The 21,770-nt window shown below is 29.0% G+C and overlaps 1 protein-coding gene across 1 annotated transcript in view; it reads right to left on the bottom strand.

Moving 5' to 3' along the window:
• LOC107449338 (retinal degeneration A) overlaps positions 1–21,770 on the bottom strand; it is an 86,615-nt gene that overhangs the window by 5,561 nt on the left and 59,284 nt on the right. Inside the window, exons 19-28 of the mRNA XM_071181234.1 lie at positions 18,393–18,487; positions 16,527–16,633; positions 14,570–14,630; positions 12,268–12,502; positions 9,248–9,315; positions 6,618–6,655; positions 6,139–6,259; positions 4,214–4,250; positions 3,291–3,390; positions 1,582–1,645 (exon numbers count right to left, since the gene is read on the bottom strand). Of these exons, the coding sequence (XP_071037335.1) occupies positions 1,582–1,645; positions 3,291–3,390; positions 4,214–4,250; positions 6,139–6,259; positions 6,618–6,655; positions 9,248–9,315; positions 12,268–12,502; positions 14,570–14,630; positions 16,527–16,633; positions 18,393–18,487 (926 nt within the window). The remainder of the gene's footprint in view (positions 1–1,581; positions 1,646–3,290; positions 3,391–4,213; positions 4,251–6,138; positions 6,260–6,617; positions 6,656–9,247; positions 9,316–12,267; positions 12,503–14,569; positions 14,631–16,526; positions 16,634–18,392; positions 18,488–21,770) is intronic.

Here is a 21,770-nt window from a genome sequence, read left to right as displayed (position 1 = left end):
TGGATTTACCAGAACCATTACATGTACTCGGTAACTGCATTTTTTTCTTATATATCCATAAACCTCATGCTACTCTGAGAAGGAATATTTTTTAAGCGGTATTAGGCGGCAAAATATATAATACAATAAAATTATACACTTAACTCATTCATAATAACAATAATTTAACTCGAGTTGTAGTTTGAACAATAAATAGGTAAAAAAAAAGTAAAACTATTTAGAATTTTAATTGGATACTTGCAAGTAAAACATCGTAGGTAAATAGAGGCATTTGTCGATGCGGATGCCAATCAGGTTCGACAAACACGCGTGGTGTTGCTTAGAAGTATTTTCTATTTAAATCCGATTTAAATCGCCTGATTAGGTATAACTTCCAATGGGATACCTGCAAATGACATCGTGTGGGTATCTCGATCCTGATTGGTTGTTGAAACAAAGCAAAAATGGATCATGGTTACAATAAAATGCATAAACAAATTATAAATCTAAGTTAAGTAAAATACGTAGACGAAAAGGAATTATATTTTAACAAACTTGATGTGCGATATGGCTCTATATTTAATTAACTTCACCTTAATTAACATTCTAACTTATGTGGAGAAATCTAGCTCAGTTTTAACGCCCCATTTTGCATATAAATGATCAGCTGGCGCTGACGTCATAGGTCACATGTATGGGTATTGTGATCTTCTTCTTGAAATGCAAGCACACAATTGGGTATACTATAGCCTACGTCACAGATCGTGTTATTCCTACTAAATTTAACTAGTAAAATATTTTGGTTTGATNTATCCACATAAATCAATTATTAATCAAAAATCGAATATCAATTACTTTTCTTTATAATGCAATAAAATCTGGCGAGCAGCTATTTAAACGATCAAACACTTCGTTTGTTTATTTGTGTGACTCAGTTAGGCTCGCAGAAAATGCCGTTCATGGGTTAAATTTAGTAGGAATAACACAAGCTGTGACGTAGGCTATAGTATACCCAATTATCGATTTTAAAAAATAATAATGAAATGGAATTATACTTACTTATTTATTATATTTTAAATACTATCTTAGCTTTAAATACAAAACTTGTACTTTATACTAAAAAACTACAAATAAATAAAAAGATACTGAAGGCTTTTCTATGAATAAAGAATGAATTCAGCTTGCACGCTAGTGGCAAGTTCTCATCAAAAATTAACCCCATAATGTCTTTTTTTTATTATAAGGTTTATTTAGACAACTTTTTTCCAAAAGAATTTCACGTTTATTGCTTCAAATTGCTATAAAAAGAAATCGACTTTCTCTGTAAATTGAAATCTATTTTTAGGAGTTCAGTGGAGAATAACAGCGGTGATCACTTATATTATTCGCCTCATTCCATTTTAACTGCGACCGAAAAACAGCAAAGAATAACCCGACATTATTTATTATCTTCTGAGTAAACAAGATGCAGAAATAGAAGTCATAAAATTCATTATGAAAACCATTAATTTTATGAAGTAGTAAATAGACATGAAGGTGCAATTTGTTAAAAGCTGTCTTGAGAGAAAGAAAAAGAAAAGAAAGAAAACTTAATTGACTTACTCTTTAAGTAATCGGCTAAAACTTTATCTCCCATTATTTCTGCTATTTCTTCAGCGGTATTGCCCTGAAAAAGAATGATTAATACGAGTTTCAGATCTGTATTTCTAAAGACATGTTTAAAGAGATCTAGAACTTTACAAGAATTGCTTAAAATTTTAGTTTCGTAATAAATAAATTGAACATAAAATTGTTTCAATGTAAATTTTCTCATAATTCATGATTGTTCCATTTTTGAGCAAATTCCAAAACTTCAAGTTTGTTGGTGTATGTAAATAAATCTAGAAGGAATAAATAAGAGCATTATTCAGACCTTATTAATATTGATATGTTTTTACTATATCAGGTTTTAAAAGCATTTTTCTTCTCTGTTCGTTCAACCCAAAAAAGTAGCTAAATGTTAGCTTTGCTTCATGTGGTGTAATTAGCTCATTCAAAGTCCTTGTGGATAGTTTTTAAAAGGTAGAAAGGTAGTTCTTAAAAGTCGGTAAATGCTTCGCTTCAGTCAGCTTATTCAAAGCCCTAGTGGATAGTTCTTAAAGGGTTGAAAGGTAGTTCTTAAAAGTAGGTAAATGCTTCGCTTCAATCAGATTATTCAAAGCCTTTGTGGATAACTTTCAAATGGTAGAAAGGTAGTTATTGAAAGTAGCTAATTGTTAGCTTCGCTTCATGTGGTGTAATTAGCTCATTCAAAACCCTTGTGGATAGTTTTTGAAAGGTAGAAAGGTAGTTCTTAAAAGTAGGTAAATGCTTCGCTTCAATCAGCTCATTCAAAGCCCTTGTGGATAGTTCTTAAAGGGTAGAAAGGTAGTAATTGAAAGTAGCTAAGCATTAGCATCACTTCATGTGGCATAATTAGCCCATTCAAAACTCTTGTGGATAGTTCTTAAAAGGCAACTAGCAATTGATATGCAATCTGCTTGTAAATTCTGTTTAACAAAGTGATCGAACCCTATTTTGTTTGCATTAAAAATTAGAGGAAAGTATAAATATTTTATTTTCTTGTGCAGTAATCTTTATTAAAAAGTAACACACTGCCAAGATAATGCTTTTACAATACTACAAAGTAAACAATACAGTCCGTAGGTAATGTTTGCTATCAATGAGTACAAAATAATAAAATTTCTCAGCGAAGAATCTGGCATAACCTTACTCTAACTGGCTTCGTCCGTTTCTCTTTAAGTTGTAATATTAAGTTACAATTGAGGCAACTATTACATAATTATATCTTTATTCATTCGTGCGTTTTCTTTAAATGATAAAGATTGTTATATCGATATTGTTTATCATAGACGAACCAACAAATGCAGCTAAGTAAACGTCATTTCTTTCCGCTCTTTCACGCGCAACAAAATCTTGTCTAATTCGCAGATGTATAAAAAAGTTTCATTTTGGGAACAACAAGATTATAAGCAGTAAGAATTAAATAAATGTTCCCTGTTTTTAACACTTATTTAAAAAATATATCACTTTATTACTGCCTGTTTTTATAAAAGTAGCTTGTTGAATTAAAATAGTCATAAAATAAATGGTGCCAATCGGAGGCTAATTGGAAAATCAGACTTTTTGCATACTGCCAACGTCATTAGTTATTCTTGTTGTAAAAAGGTGTATAGGTGCATCGCAAAGTGCAGTTGACAGTTTGCAAACATCTCGATTTTTTAATTAGCTTGCACTCAGTTTGTTTTTTCTTTTTCCAGTGACAATTTTACCTGTTTATCCTTGACATCTAATGATGCTCCCCCACTAACTAAAATCGAACAGATTACTTTATCCATTCTTGAAGCTGCCCTGTGTAAAGCTGTGTGAAACCTATAAATTAAATTAATAAAAATATTTGAGTTGCATCTAAAGAAAAATAAGGGAACACAAATCCAAAAATCCTTGAAGCAATGAAAATAAATTCGCTTTTCAAAAATTATTGTTCAAACATAAGTCTAAGACGTAGTTTACATTTATTTGGAAAGCTGCTTTGTCATACTGTAAGTTTTGACTAGCCCAAAAAATGTTTTAAACGATATTTAACAATATTTTTCTTAAATTAACAAAGAAGNCCCATAATATTTCTTTGTAATCAAAGAGTTCTGAAGATGATATGCGAATTGCAATTAGCAACATACATCCAAACATCGATGAGATAATTAGAAACTTGCAGCCACATACATCTCATTAAAGGGCAATTTACTGATTTTTGTGTTATACAAAAAGTATTTTCTTAAAATTATAAATAAAATTAATATGAGTCAAATATGATGATGTTTTTATTCGATGAAACGAAAGAAATGCGCGAAATATACATCTTATTTGTGAACATTTATCTCTAGGGGTCGCCAAAAATTTTCTCTCTACTAAAGGGGTCGCAGTCGAAAAAAGTTTGCGCACCACTGAACTAGACGATCCCGAATCGCATATTAGAACTAAATACAATATCGATAGAAGTAACTAAATGGAATATTCAGAAAAACATAGAGTTAAGTATGGAAAAATTAATTGTATTGAGATTTAACTATATATATATATTTAACTGTATAGAATAAATATTAGCATTTTATTCTATTGAAATAAAGGTAAATAAAACCAATCAGTTTCTTTACTTTGAAGATAGGATTTATTTAAGCTTATTAAATATACTTACATAATATCGTCTTGCGCATCCAAAACTGAAATTGGAGCTGCAAAGAAACAAAGCTAAATGGATTTTCAAACAACATGTGATGAAAATAAATTCTTTATACTTAATGCTACTATAAGAAAAAACGGACGAATCACAGGTTTCATTTAACAAGCTTCGATAGATGAAAAAAAAAATCATTGTATTACTATCAAATTTCATCACTTTAATATTTCTCCCATAGGAATTGCGGAATTTTTCGTTGTGTAAGGTAATAGGATTTTCGTTTCGCAATTCATTGAATTGGTCCTGCAATTTATTTTGGCATGTTATATGCTTTGAATTTTTTTCTTCTGCAAATTCAATTTCTCGCACAGATTTTTATTCTAGTTCTAAGATTAAAAACATCTATCTCAATTCTAAATCCTTTTTAGACAGTAAAGGTGATTTTCTCTCTCAACTCGAAACAAAATTAATGAAGCGGTTTTAGTTGAAATAGAGTAAGGTTGCTTCATTATACTGGGTGTTCTGTAATGAGCACCCTTAATACATATATTTAGAAACATTTACAAATTTAAAAAAAAAGTATAGATATAAGGGGTTTAAAATAGTAGATATAATAGTGGTTATTAACCAAGCCATGAAAAAAAAGCATCAACAACGCTAAGGCTGAGGGATCTGTACTGAGAAAAAAAGTGTATTAAAAACTACCAGAATATGATAAAATTTACCGTGTTTCTGGCTCTATATGCTAATGCCAAAAAAACGTGGTAGTTTTCACTGAGCGATTTGGTAATTATTTTGATAAAATTAGCAATTTGAATGATTTAAAAATTGAACTAATAATTTAATAACAATTCGGTTATTTTACCATAATTCCTTAGAGTATGGTACTAAAATCATTTATCCGGTTAAACATGCTTTTCAATTTTGCACTTTTCACTAAATGTGTGATAATAAGTACCGTGACAAGTTTACTAAATGTGTGATAATAAATTCCGTGACAAGTTCACTAAATATGTGATAATAAGTTACTAAATGAGTGATAATAAGTACAAAGATAGTAAAAAATTTGCCTACCGCCAATTTTGAGTACCTTCAGCTTGTGTTATGTTAGGATGTATTTGTTTGGGCTTTCGTTTTTAGATTTGAGAGAAATTATGCAACATCTTGCGATTAAGTATATGATTTGAAATTATACAGCGGCCTAGGCCAATAGGCCCATACGCCAAATACAATGGATCTATAAAGTATATGATTTCAAACCTAGTCTAAAAACATATTTCTTGCCATCACGTAAAATTATTCTATTCATTTGATTTAGACATTATTCATTAAAAAAAAGCAACTTTTTAGCACATTGTTTCATCAATATTTTATTTGATTTTAACAGTAGTTGAACAGCGGACCCAATTTTAGATTTACGACTACTAATGTTCAACTTCGTAGCCCAGTAATTTTGAAACCAATCCTGAAAACAAGGGAGCTCCTGTATCAAGTATTGGGAGAAATTGCCTTCGGGAAGAACTTTTTGATGGAACTAACCCGCATTTGCGTTACATGAAGAGAGAAACCACGAAAGCCACCAATTATTATCCTGACGGCAAGGGGACTCTAACCCATGATCCGTCAACCACTGACATTTTTCTACGTCAGCACTGTGGCCGGTGCAAGCCGGATTCGGAATTAGTACTCTCTCATCTACATGAATTTGAGAGAGCTTTAAGCCATTACAGGGTACAGAACACTCAATTCCTTACAATAACATCTCAGTACACTAACCTCTGTGCTCGCCGTAATTCATAAAATATTTTTGATGTAAAAGTACCTTGATAAAAATGCTATTTTTAAATTTAGTTTTTAATTAAAAATTTTTATTACAATTCTAGTCCATTTAGATAGTTTTTTTTCCCTTCACATAACGCAAAAAATAAAAGCATCTTCTTTACCATAAGCCACTAAGTATCTCACGACATCTACGTTTCCTATAAAGGCTGCATGGTGAAGAGCTGTTCGACCATCATGATCTTTCAGCATTAAATTCTGTCCTTCATTATGCAATCTGGCAACCTGGTAAAATAAAATAACCACAATTCTTTTTTTGAATCTCTCGCTAATTTGAAAATATTATGCAAAATATATTATGCGAAATACATTTTACTTGCGAGTATAAAATAATCTGACTTCGATTATTGGCTATTAGAGAGATAGTTATAGCAAACGTACAATATCTTCACTAATACAAATATTTATTAAAGTAAGTCACATATAAGAAGAATATTATGCTATTGTGCATAATTTATATATGAAGCTGTATTTTCAAAAGTAATTAGATAATTAGATAAAAAACTGTTTTATAAAGTGCATAACAGTTTTTCATTTCATACAATAAATACCATTCATTGTTAATTTCTTGAATTAAAATTACCTGATCCAAATATCCCATCTTTGCAGCTGCTATTATATCTGGAAAATAAAAATTATATCTTACTTTATTTGGATAGATAAATTTATAAATAAAAGTTTCTGTCGATTAGTACTAAAAATTCATTATTAAATGTTGTACGCATAGTACTATAATTAAATAACAATAAAACACTAGTTTTTTTTCTTTTTTTAAAAATAATCAGTTTTATATCTAATTTTTAATCTAGTTCTAACACCTACCACCCCGATTCTACTCATTGGTTGGCTGTAGAGTAATTTATTTAGAGCATTTCAAACATGTAAATAGAGAACATAATCTGAAAAAAATGTATATCTAACTTGAAAAAATATTAAGTTGTCTAGTTTTTGTACGAATTCAATGCCAAAAGAAAGGTTTCCTTTTTTTTAATTAGGAAACGAATTTTTTTAAATTATCTATAATAACAATTTTTCTTACTGCTTGAAATGTTTTAATTTGTTCTAATAAATGCCTCGTCAGTTGATACAAATTGTAGACATAGTGTCAGTTTTCGTATGAATTGCCATTCCAACTGATTCCAATGAGAAAGCAATGAAGTCTATCTTTCACTGTGTTTGTTAACTGTTTCAGGACCGGCGGAATAACAACGAAGCGTTTCCCTTAGCCTACTTGCTCTGAGTTTATGCATATTAATACGAGAGTACCGTATTGAGATCACATCCGTGTGATCTTAGGTCACTAGAGTATAGAGTCAGAAAGGCTCGTATTATATATGATACCGTGAGCTAAAAATGGAGAATCACGCAATCACTAATGCGAGATTATCGTATTGAGATCACATCCGTGTGATCTTGGTCCTCACTAGAGTATAGAGTCAGAAAGTCTCGTTTTATATATGATACCTTGAGCCGTGTATGGAGAATCACGCGATCACTAATGCGAGAGTATCGCATTGAGATCACATACGTGTGATCTTGGGCCTCTAGAGTATAGAGTCAGAAAGGCTCGTTTTATGTATTATACTATGAGCCGTGAATGGAGAATCACGCAATCACGTATATGTGATCACGGTTCAGAAGGGGCAATCTCTCTCAAGCAGTAGTTTCATTAAAACAGTTGAACCTTCTTATAGTCTGAGATTGGTGCCCAGTGTGAATCACCTGTATCCTAAGTGGGAATAACGCTATATGGACGTTAGGCGATTCAGCAACGGCAACGACATTTAATGAAAGGACATGGCAATTATCTAGTATGAAATGATAATGCAATAACTCACAGATAACTTATCAAAGTGCCAATTATTTAGAGAAATGGAAGAATTTTCGACCTTTAAAATGATATAATAAAAATTTTTCCCATAACCCCCCCCCCATATTATAGCATTAAAAATTTATTTCTTTATTTCTTTAAAAAACAAAATACCTTGTTTTTGGCATTGCTCTCAATATACCCACAATGCACTTTTAAACGAAACTTAAGATATAATGGTCACGCAATGATCTCAATATAATGGTTATACTTGGAAAAATGGTACAATGTCGACAATACAGTGGCACGCAATTCAATTATTTTATTATACTTCTAAAAGCATTAACCTAAACAAAATAGCTCCCAAAATGAGTTTATTTTATAGTAACTTTATTAAAGTCAAACCAACTATTGTGAACGCGGTTTATAGTGAACTCCCGAATATAGTGAACGAAATGTTTGCTCCCGTGCCTTGCTTGCTACACACGTATAATATTACTTTTCATGGATATAATGAACCAAAAAAAGAGAGTAAGTGGAATATTATGAACTTATTTCTGTCGCTCGACTGATTTGTTTCCTTCATTCTTTTTGTATTACTTTGAAATTTCTGCTTCAAAATAAACACATATACCGATTTTTAAAACCATCTATAGCATGGAATGCAGCAATAAGTATTTTTCTTGTTTGCTCCATTATTGAATACCAATTTTGAATTAGTTCAGCATTCAAAGAAGCCGCAATCTTCCAGTATCTGGACAAATGCTTCAAGTCAAAGCCGATGAATTTGTTGAGCGATTTGGTGAGACTAATTTTACGCGCTCGAATGGCTGGTTAGACAGGTCTAAAAAGCGGAATAACAAAAATTCAGGATAAAATTATCGGAGAGTCTGGAAGTGTTTCCGTATCTGATGTTGAGGATTGCTCATCGGCTGAAGATTCCTAATTTTTTTTTGTACTCAAGACGAAGAGTAATAAAAAATAAATTTAAACACATTTTTTTGTTACTACATATAATTTTTCAGTCATTTTTGTAGTTCATTTTATTGGTCATTTATTTAAATAATGTGTAATAAAAGGAGGAGTTTGGAACCAATAGTTAAAATTGCTTGCGGAACTGATGCAGTGAAGTCCCGGTTATAGTTAACCGAAATTTCAGTCTCTTGAACTTTCACTATAGCTAGGTTCGACTGTATAAAGAAACCAAAAAAATAATAGTAATTGCAATCTAATCAAGTTTTCAAGCGATCAAACTAAGTTTAAAACATTATCAAATATTATTTCTAGGAAAACTTACTGTTTCTTAATTGTGCTTGCGAATTAAATTTTCAAATTTCCTTATAAATCACATTTCAATTTATGTCCATCTAATACATTTTATAGAAAAATAATATTTCACGTACCCATATCGCTCATATCAATTCCTGGATCTGGTTTTTCTTCAACTTGTGCAGCATCTTCAATTATACCCCTATAAAAATATTGCATATTTTATGCATTGTATATTAATTATATTTAAAATTTGTGACGTAAAGCGTAAAAAATTAAAATACATATAAGTTGGTTGGTAAGAACACTTAGGTATAATAACATGTGTTGAGTTTATTTTAAGGAAATAGTATATTACCGACAAATACAAACGTTTTTCTTTCAACATAATAAAAAGTTCTTCAATTTTCACTTTTCATCGTGAATATTTTAATATCATCAGTGTAAATTACATTTAAATCTACTCTAATTAAATTTCTCATATTTAGAAAAAAATAAACTATTTAGACAGTTTTATATTCTATTTGCAATGTTGAAGATCAGAAGTTAGCAAAAACTAATACTTTCTGTTCGTAGGAACTAAAGTCCAACGAGGAAATATTGCTTCGAATTGAAATAACATATCATGCTTAAGGTAATAAAGTCAATCTGTGTTGTATTTGTCTTGTAAAATTAGACTTTTTCTTCGAGAAAATTCAAACTCAAGATCAAGGCTATAAATTCGATAACTTTTACTTCAAGTTTGACAAACTAACATTATGATTAAAAATTTCATTAAAAAATATTTTGTTTGTAAATTGGATGATTGAATTTTGTTTACAAATTAGTAAAACTCATATTTTGTTTATAAATAAGGTAAATAAATATTTTGCTTATAAATTGCATTAACTATAATATTATTCTAAAATGCTTTTAACTTAATTTAATTATATTAAATTCCATGTGCATATTTTTTTTTCTTCTGAAAGTTGGAATTTGTTTCATTTTGATATTTTCCCATTAGATATTTTCTTGTTTTCGTTAAAGTGATTGCTAAAGGAATGTGCTTATTTATTGATTAATTATTAATTGCTTCGCTGATTTAATCACTCAAACTAGGAATTTCCCAAATTACAGTATACGCACCAGTCGTTTTAATTAATTTTGAAATAGTTTTCTGTATTTACTTAGTTAATCAATATCTAACATAGTTTTCCCGAGTTCTGTTGCAATTATTACTTAGGGTAAGGAAATTAAAATTGAGAGTTTTTATGAAGAGAATTTAAATTATTTACGCTTTTAATTTTAAATGATACATATTAATTTATCCTTGTAAATAAGATAATATATTTGTTTTGCTCTAATAACAGCAATTAAAGCTTATGTTATCAGTATGTTTGATATCATTCGAAGAGGGACGAAAATTCAAGGAAATAATGTGTACTAAAAAATTCTTCTCTTGATTACAGTCAATGACCAGTAAAAAGACTTCCAGTCACTAACCACAGAAATAAATTTGTACCTGTAAAGTTTTCGCAATTTTAAGAATGAAGGTTTGCCGGAAAAATGTTCTTGTAAAATGTATGATCACTGAACGAAAATTAACGTTATGCTCGTAAAAAATAACTTCAGTTAGGGACTTGATATTGTTTGAGACTCAGGCGATTTGCTTGTCGAATTAAGACGACCCGTGGAATAAAACGAATATTGTAGTGCTGCCATCTGTCGAGGTTTAAGGAAGTTGTATGTTCGTAGTCCGTGGTCACCAAAACAGAGGGAGCGCGAGAAATATGTTCATTAGTCTTGATTGTTTTTTTAGCTAAGACTGGGCATGCATTTGACCACTGATATGGACTTATGTATTAGTATTTTGATGCTCTCGGTGCTCGATTAGTCGATAAATTTTTTGATGCTCTCATGTAAGAGAGCATCTTGAATCTAATTTTCAAGTAATATATAAATTCCATGAAAATTAGCGATCTAAAGATACTATTTTTGTTGAAGTTCATGACTATCACGGTCATTAGGCTCTTTCTGTCAAAGAAGTGAGCTGGTTATATAAATTGACGATCAACTGGGAGAGTATGCTTATATTTTGGTAAAGCGAATTTATCTCTATAAGTGTTCATGTTGATTTAAACTAAATATCAATCTCCAGAAATCACATGATGTATAAATTTCAAGCATACTAATGTCCCTTTAATTTACAATTTGCATTGTATATGTGAATGAATAGTGAAGGCGAAAACGGAACCCTAAAAATGCTATTATGCAAAATTTTGAGCATTCATAAGTTAATTTTATCATATTCCAGTCGCTTAAGATACTTTTCCTTCAAGTTCCACTATGCCATATTGCATCACTATTCCAGTTATTTTTATATTTAATATAAAAATCATAGAAAACTCCAAATCATTTAATAATTTCAAATATTTTCTTAAATCCACATGGAACTTTTGCGTGCTATATTGGATTCAATGCCTCGATTATTATCATTGAGGTTTAAGCTCATAATAAGCAACCCAACAAACCCTCGTATATAAACTCCTTAAGAAATCCGTATTAAAACTTTAAATGGAGTTTTTTTTTTTTACAAAACCTGACATTTAAAATAGTTCATAATGCGTTTCATAAATTATTAAAAAAGAAACTTTTTCCTGAATTCGATTACCGATTTTTTAATGAATTTAAAAAATTATAAGTAAAAACATGTCGTCTACGCATCACTCATCTGTTCAAAAACTCGTATATTTTAAAGGGAGTGGTTGTAGAGCATGCTATACATATAACTGCTCCAGAAATATATTTAAAAATATATTCTTGAATTGCTGTCCAGATGAGAATTTTAGTTTTAAATTAGCTTCGATTTTTTAATAATATATTTATTAAATTAAAAGATAAATATATTTTAAATATTTTAAAAATGAATTTTCTTAGAACTAAACTAAATTCATATCACATCTTGTAATGTAAGCTATACTAAATAAATAATTCGGAATATTTATTCAGCCATCGACAAAGATAAATCAAGTTTCGACACAAAAGTACGCTCGATTTGCTCCTCGAAGATAAGACGGAATACGCTTCTTTCAAAATTTCCAATATTTCTTATCTCGTTTGACGGTAGTAAATAATAATTTTTTTTTTGTTGAAGAGAATGAATATTTATCATCACCCGAAATCTCTGCTCCCTTGCGATTGCTGTCCTACGCTGGAGGAAGAACTAGACGCTCTGCTTACGTCATCACCATCAGGGTCGTTCTCGACTTTAACTGGAGCTTCGTCAATTGCTGCCTCTGCCAGAAACTCTCGCTGTTCAGCGATGAAAAGTTCTTGATCACATATGTCATTCACGTAGTATAGATGCTCCTGAGCTTCATCTATTCTAAAGAATTTTTGTCCGCTGCATGCTGGGATAACAGGAATAAAGAACATTTTGATGAAGTTGTTTGAATAAATAATAACGATGCTATTACATCTAACAGTTTCGCAGGGAGAGTTATTATTATCCAGATACTTGAAAAAGATATTTAAATGTTATGGATCTTATTTTGAAGGGAAAATTATTATAAAACAGTATATGATAAGCAAATGCAGTATTATGAAAGATGTTAATCTGTTGTATTTTGTAATGTATTGAACAATAGAATCATTCATAATTGATGCAATTTTAATATGGTGATATCGGCAAAGATTTTCTCAAATATTTGAAATATATTATCGATTTAAAAAATTATCCAGCCTGCAAACGGTATCGACTTGGGCCGAGGGTGCAAAGTGATTAAAAAGAAAAAAAAACAATCGACCATTACTTGATTAAAAACTTCATTGGCTTTTTGGCTTTAAATATATACAAAATAAAAATAACAATTGACGTGTTTCAATCCCTTAAAAAGCAGGCACCCATTTTCAAGACTTGACAGACATTAAAGAGAAGAAACGAAAATGATTTGAAATATAAAACGAAAAGTTTCCAACGAAAAATGGAGAAATGAAAGTGAGAAACAAAGCTAAAAAAATCACAGTAGCCGAGAGCTAAAAAAGATGGGAAACAAATCAAGAAGAGCCGCTGTGGCCAAGAGGATGAAATCAAGATAAAATGCATTTCCAAGCGCTATGGAGAGATGATGAGAAACTAATGTCGTTACCAAAGAACTCAGCATTTATTTGAATAAAACAAGATTCCAGGGTATCAAGATGAGCTAATGTGAGTGGGGTGGTAATAATATTGGCATTGCCAAATTTGAATTTTAAGCACTTGAAACATGCCGACTGTTATTTTCCAATTTGTATATTTTTAATCTAAGTAGTATCTAACTGTTTCAGCTTCTTAGGATTTTTTATTTAATACTTAGTAAAAAAAGGCCATTTTTAAATGCGTACGATTTACATCTGATTTTCATGAAGTATAATAAATGAAAAATACTATCCCCTACGCTTTAAAAGATGTATAGGATGATTAATATCTTGATGATTGATTGATATCTTTGAACAACCTTTAAAGTATCATGTTTTTCTGCCAATGTTCCACCTTTGTTTCTGCCAATCTGGAGCATTTTGTAATCAATTATTAGAAAACTCATCTACTTGAGAAATATTAATTACTGCACTGTATTATAAGATACTAAGTTATTATTGGGTAGAACTGGGGTTCCTTTCACAATAACTGCTTGAATTTCAAATTGATGGGGACCAGCTTATTTGCACTGTCGGACACCAGGATCAAATTACGATAGGGTACTCAAGGTACTGGTACTTTTTTACCATTAAATCCATTTTTACGAAATAAAATATCTAAAGTGCTAAAATATTTATAATACTAATAATCGTCAAGTCACTAAATCACTCTAAATAAGTAAATATTATTGTAAAATTTAAGATATAGTATCTTACGGTTGAAATAGATTTTACGAATGTTGCATTCAAAGTGCTGGTACTTAGTACCGTAATTCAATCCGGAACATTTTTTTAAAAGTGTTGAACCGGATTTCTTTTCTGAATAGCAACTTAAATTTCGATCAACTTCATATGGAGGAGTAGCTGCTTATCTAGGAAAGTAATTGTTATCGATACATCTTGCTCACTCTATCATACTATTGGCTACGAAATTGTGAACCCTTAAGGTTCATAATCCCGTGATTCGGTATTTCAGAAGTGCTTTTTTTATACTGTATTATTTATTTTATTAATTTTCAAAAACGACTGGAAGAATTTTCCTTACAAGTTTAAGAACGAAATTTGTATGTCACATTGCAAAATTTGGGAAAAAAGTGGTTTAAAAGTTCATAAAAACTAAAGAGTTAAAAATATGAATTTTGATGTATTTCAAAGGATTACTATTAGTTTCAATGACAAGTTACTCTGCAGATATTAATGTGCTTTAAATTATATCAGCTTTGACGTTTACATTAATTTACACGATTGAAATTTAATGTAAATTTACACAATTGAAATGTTTTGATTAGAAAGGAATTTACAATCCAGAAACCACCAGCTTGAAGTTTTTTTCTTCGGTTGGTTATTTCCTTGTTCTCTTTCCTGTAAGAGAAACAATTAAAATTTATGTATTAATAAATAATCAAGAAAAAATCAAATATTCAATTGGATAATTTCAATACAAATGGCAAAACGTTAAAACTTTTAATAGAGTCTTAAAATCGTTCTAGAGAAATGGGGGAGAAGTGCCAGAAGCACACAAAATTTCCTCTTTTCAAGAAGATTCATTAAAATTTTTAAATTTTCAATTTGATGTTAAAATATATAAAAATTTATTTTATTTAAACCAAAATGTTACATTATCTAAAAGCATGCGTAAGATTTGTTAAGTTTTGAGAGAGTTTATATTTCTAGAAAAGGGATTTCAGGCTGTGTGTTTACTAAATTTCTACGGGTGTTTCATTTATAATGAATAAGAAATTAAATATCAAATAATAATATTTTTGTTAATTTCACATAAGAATGAAGTACATATGATAGTATGCAATCAAGCAGTATAATTTTTTTATAATATTTAACTTGTGATAAGACTTCAACAGATTTTTATAGTTCAAATATAGTTAAATTTTAAAAAAAATTATTGTTACGTATTTTCTACAGTGTGAAAATGAATAAGTGAGAAAAAAATTTAGCAGTACTGTTACTTTACCTAAATTAATTTCACATTATTATTTTTAAAAGAAAATATTGCCACGATAAGAGAGATTTTTCATTTTCTAGGTTTTTTTATCTTCATAAAAAGAAATGTCCCAGTCATATTAGTAGGTAGAGTTTCATAGTTACTTGAATAAGTTTTTTTTGTTTAAAAGTTTTTCATTTAATTAACCTAACTACCTTTTTTAAGCCGATTATGAATAAAAAATTATCTTTCAGTTTTTTTACGTACGTAAAATAAAACTATGAACTTTAGCCTTTCTAAAATTGGTTGAGTTTCTTTTTTATTGTCAAACTGAACGGAGGTTATGATGATTTAAAAAAAATCATTTGTTGTTGGCTACTACATTCATAATTCTGCCTTTTTTGTTTTTATCCTCAAAAATAATTTTTCGGTTATTGTCTTTCATTTTGAAAGCCATATCGCAAAATGTTTTAGTTCGAATTACTTGAAATTTTGCATGAATATTTTCTAGGGAATAGAGTACGAACTAGTTGATTAAACTATTATTTTACATTTTGCAGTTAAAATAACTAATTGCGATTCTTTTTTTTGCCAAATAAATTTATATATTTGATCCAAAATTGCTAAATATTAATATTACATCTAGCTTTGTCTTGTCCCTAAGTTGAGTTTTTATAAGTATCATAAAGAAAGAGTAATAAGGAAATAATAAATTTCTACAAATCTATGTAAGGTTGAAAAGAGGTCAATTTTTGGTCTTTCTTACCTAGTCCCCCGCCCCCATAGTTTCTGAAACAAAGTTGCTGTTTTTTTCTTCTGTGTTTATTCAACGTTTTAGTGTAAAACACTCACAGAAATCCAAATAAAAAATTTCTAAACTAAAAACTTCGGCGGTTCTAAACTAAAAACCTCCAAAGGTGTTCGGGTACCTTAAACGAAAAGCATTTAATTCCTTCACAGTTTCCTTCTTTTTTTAAAAAATGCTGTGTCTGAAATTATGATCAAATAATAAGTTTTACAATGTCATTTTGCTCAGTCCTTTTTCAAAATTTTTAATTCAAAAACCTTTAACGAAGCAAGAGCAAACACATGAAGTGAGAGATAAGAGATTAAATAGTGATTAGTGCAGATGCAACTAAAGTTTAAAGTAGTTTTTAATTCATGCTATCAAACTCAAAAATTTGTTTGTATTTAATATAAGTTCATCTGTAAGTGCGTTAAAATGAAAGTTATAAAACTAGGTGTCAATGCAAAATTAAGTTGCAGCAATCTAATTTAAGCATTGATTCAAATGAATTTTTCAGTTCAAGAAGTTTTACCTGCTCCTCAAATTTTTTGTCTCTTTCCTTCAATAGCTCGTTAATTTGTGATCGAATTTCTGATAAGTCAGTGTTATGACTAACGCTAACATCACCCAAAGGAAAAGCTGAAATAAAAAAATAGTTAAGTATGTCTGTCATCTTACTAAAAAAAATTTTACTATGAGATAGTTTATTAAATTGCAATTTCATTTTTAATTAGAATCTCAGCATTAACACAACTTCAACGTATTCAAATTCAATAAATAATTTTAAACGAATCTGTTACAATTCGATAATTAAAATTAGGGTTATTTATCAATAATAAAGGGAATTTATCAATTATTTTATCAATGACTTTACCAATAATTTTCACTGAGAAAAAAAGTATGGTCAAAACTATCAGAATGAGTTAAAATTTATCGTGTTTCTGGCTCTATGGGTAATTTTTACCAAAGCGCTTTGATAATGGTATTGGCAGAACTAACAATAAATACGGTTTTGTGATATGCAATAGAATTTTTTTAAAGTGGAGGTATTTAGTAATTTTATTAATATACAAATCAGCAATGCATAAAAACCATTTATTTGGTTTAATTTACATTTCAGTTTTGTATTTTTAACTAAATATGAGGTAATTAGAAAGACAATTTTGAAAAGAATAATTTCTAATAGACCACTAACAAATGAACAAAAAATTTATCAAATGAATAGTTAAAATAAATTGGTTTTAATCTCCAGAAATATGTTTTTTTTTCTTTCAGAAATGTCATTACCATGCTGTACGGCTTTTTAGACACTATTTTTTCTTCGTGTATTAATTGATCTTATTTTTCTTTACTAATGTAAAGAAAAGAATACATGTTGAAGTTTTTTTTCCCTTTTTTTGAAAAACAAGGTTATTGTTACTAACAAATATTTTAGAGTTCTATTCTCAATTTCTTTTTAAAAAGAAATGAGTTATTAAATTTGTACAGATTTTTTAATTAATACATTAAAGCCCATCGAGTTATTAAATTTTTCTTTCCTTAAAACGGAGCATGTTTGAAAAAAAATTTAATTTTCAAATTTCAAAAAATACACCGTATGTGAAAAAAACTAGTTAATAAGTAAAAAACTAGCAGTAACATATAAGAAAACTCTTAACACACTGTTATTAAAAACTGATTTGAAATCGAACATACAAATTATATCACACGGAAAAGTTGTTGCTCACTTCTTAAAAATATTTTAAGGCTTAAACAAACAATGGTGGTTAAGTTATATAGTATGATTCTTAAAACTTTTAAGGAATTAACTATTAAAACTTTTAAACTACTAAAGAAAGAAATTTCAGCAAAAAAAATTTTGTTTTGACTTTCTAAAATTTTGCTTCCTTTGAACTTTTCAATTTTGCTGCTGTTACTAAGCAATACAAGTTAACAGGATTCATTCTCCTTTTGTTCACGAGGCAAATTTTATGTTTGTTTTTCTCAGAGTGGATTTATAACGGTGATGTTGTTTTTCTGTGAATTACAATTTTCATTGAGAGTTTTTCGCTCATTTTAGAAATAATATTTTTTTTTATCAAGAGAAAATATTTTTTAAGAATTATTATTATTATTGTTAGAGTTAACATTGCTATTTGTTTATTTAAGGAAAAAAGTTTCAACTTTCCCCTGTGTAAATTAATTCCTTTCTGTACGAAAACAAATTGCAAAAGAAAAATGAAAAGGAATAGTTATAAATTTTTTTCTTTTGAAAAAACTGAAGAAAAAAATCAGCACAAATTAAAATAGCATTTTTTAATTAAAATATTTTTCGTTTGGTGAAATAGTTAAAAGAATTTTTAAGCTGACATAATTATAATGATACGATTTTCAAAGTTCTTTTAAAAATTTTTTTTACCATCTTCAACTAAATTAGCCTTCCGATGGTGTTCTTCTTCATATTTTTGCAATGACAGTAATTTCAATGGAAGACTAACTTTTTCGACGTTCTCTCTAAAAGTATAATATATAACTTTAAATAATAATGTAATATAACTTTATAATGAAAAAAAGAAAGTTTTAAAAGAATGCTTTGAGAACTTGGAATAATTTTTAGAAAGAAAAAATTAACATTTATGAAATAAGTTCAAAATTTCTACAATTAGCAGCAAATACATTTGGAAGGTCATAAAAATGATCGCTTTTATAAATGATAAAAATATTTCTAATGGGAAAATAAAAAATATGGGTCAAAAAAATTATCATATTTTCTACTTCTTGTGTGTTTGCAAACGGGGTAATAATAGTAAAATAAAATTATAACTTTATACATTACGATTTCTGAATTCGGTAAAAAGAGAGACTGATACTTAAAAATTTTATAACCATCAATTTTATGTTTTTTTTAATGGGGTAATAAGAAACATTGGTTGTAAAAATTATTATAATTTCAACTCTTTGGGTGTTTCCAAAGGGGGTAGTAATAGTAAAATTAACTAATAATTTTATTCACGAATTCTAAATAGGGTAAAAAGAGAGACTGACGAAAATCGAAACACATTATCTACCAAATTTTATGATTGTTCCTAAATGAAGTAATAAGAAACATTGGTTATAAAACTAATATAACTTCAACTTTACGGGTGCTTGCGAATGGGGTAATAATAGTAAATGAATTATAACTTAAACTTCATGACTCCAAAATGGGGTAAAACAAACGGGGTATAATGAAAGATAATAGCTTTAAAGATCAAGCTCTGAAATGGGGTAATAAGAAACATACTCCTAGATAATAATTTTTTTTATAAATTATAACTTTTAACTGTATGGGTGTTCTAAATTCTCAAGTTCTGGATGTTCTTTACGGATCACACTCACAAGAATTTAAAATAAAACTGTTTAATAATTAAATTATAGTCAGTAATTAGGGGGCTATACCACTCTAAATATATTCTTTTTTGGAATGTATCATTTCATATATTTTAAAAGAATATACATCGAAAAGTTGCTTAAAAATATTGATGTATATTTTGGAATAGTTATTGCTGATTAAGTCTCTTTCGTCAGTCAAAATATAAACTCAGAGAGTTAATTTCCTTGTCTTTTTTGTATTTATTTAATTTCTTCAATTGAAAAAAAAAATATTTTTGTCAACTCCATTTTTATTTCTAAATGGTGATGAGAAAAAGAATCGCAAATCCCTGATTGATAGTATATCATTATTAATATCCCCAGTACAATACAATATTTTAACAATTATATTAAAGCTTATTACTTACTTTTTTGCTGATGTCCCATGACTCTGGTTATGCGTGAAATAATATAGATTTTAAACTATTATAAACACTTAATCGCTATTCTAAGATGATTTTTTTACCTTTATTAGTTTTTATACACTGTTAGAATTTTCGTCCTAAAATTATGGTAAAATTTTCGGCAGCAATCTGCCCATCCAATTAACTACAAAGTTTACGGTAAAGATCAATTTTTATCTTTACAGTTTTGAAACCGTTTACAGCTACTATGATCATAAAACCAAGAATACAGAACTATGCGGTTTTTCAACCATTTACAACTAGCATGATTTCCAAATGGCAAAATAGAAATTTAACTGCACATTGGAGCAAGGCTTTTTGTTAAGTAATGGGCATTGGAGTGGGCAGGAAAATGGAAACTCCTCATGTGTTGAAGGGAATGGAGGAAATATTGCGGTGTCAAATCTCGGACACGAACCCCCGTTCTCTCGGCCATGAGATTGACAAATTTGCTTTCTCATCTATAATATCTACCCATCATTAAAAAATTAAGTTGTTTCATCAGGTGAGCTTAGTTTGTGCGATAAAATTCCAGTTGTTTAACCGTTTTAGGTGAAAGCAGTTAATAAACGGTTTTCCTTACAGTTAACAGTTTGAATGTCATCTTATTTAAGGTTATTTAACTGTTTCGCTTGATAAAATAACAATTAAATAAATTGTTATTTAAACACTTTTTCGAAGAAATTTCTAACAGTGTATTTAAAATATAAAATATAAAATATATATTAATGCACGGAAGAAACTGCGGTATACTATTTCTCCAAATTTGCTGCTTTAACAACACAAAAATTGAGCGAAGGAGCAATATTAGCAATAAGTGCAGTAAAATTACTGAAACACTGTAATTATATAAATATAACAATTATGGTACAAAATTGTACTTTAAAAATAGTTATTAAGGTAATAAGGAAATACGGATGTTGCCGTACTTTTTCCCGTGATTAGATCCGACATGTTTTTCAATGTTTTGAGCTTAGTTTGAACTGTCCTTTATTCTGTGCTACCTGGAAGTTTGATTAATAAATTAATTATATTTTAATAATTAGCGTATATATGCATTATAAGTTAATAATTCTTTTTTATATTATCTCGGAAAAATAATTTTAGTGAGTCTTAATGTAGCATATCTTACTGTAATTATAAATATTAATGTTACTGAACACAAAAGCATGGTGGCAACTACTTTACATCAAGTAGTGCGAAGCGACATTACTCGTTTTCCAGATCAGCGTTTATGGTGTGTAGTAGTTGCTACCATTTTTAGTGTAAAAATACGCAGAATTTTTGCAGTGTAATTCATATACTATATATCCTTATTAATAATATTATTGCTACCATATCAGCCACTCTATTTGATAAATCACGAGATATTTGTCCTTTTCAAAAAAATTCAAAATAAAATTATGTATCGCCTTCATTTTAAAGATCACTTTTTCATCTAAAATATGCTGCAATTCCAGTGGAAACACAGTCATGACACACAACATTTTTTAATATAGTTTTTAAAAGTCAGTTAGTCTTAGAAAATTATAAATATTTTATGATTATTTCAAATAACTAATCATAATGATAAATGCAACAGTTGCCTTTAAATTAAGAAAATGCAAGAACAATTTAATTATCCTATCTCTAATTATTGTAATTTAATTGATAACTACTTTTAAGTAATTAGTAAGTATTTTTTATCAAAGGTAAACAGCATAACAATAATACAATAATAGTAATATCTGATCCTGGCTTCATTTACTTAAATTCCTTCGAATGGTAACTGTTAATTTCATTGCAAAATTAATAAAAGTTGATGAATGCTTACCTTTGTTTTAGCAATCATATTTACAGTGTTTAAAAGCTCTATATCAATTATGGACGGTGCAAGACGACATGGTTCTCCGTCTACTTGGACAGGAATGGTGCATGATGTGACTAGTTTAGCTCTCTTGCATTGAGCTATGGCTGAGCCATGACCACCAGCTTGTAGCAAA

This window comes from Parasteatoda tepidariorum, chromosome 5 (assembly GCF_043381705.1).
Source record: "Parasteatoda tepidariorum isolate YZ-2023 chromosome 5, CAS_Ptep_4.0, whole genome shotgun sequence".
Taxonomy (NCBI): Eukaryota; Metazoa; Arthropoda; class Arachnida; order Araneae; family Theridiidae; genus Parasteatoda; species Parasteatoda tepidariorum.
This window is presented reverse-complemented; position numbering and strand designations above follow the sequence as displayed.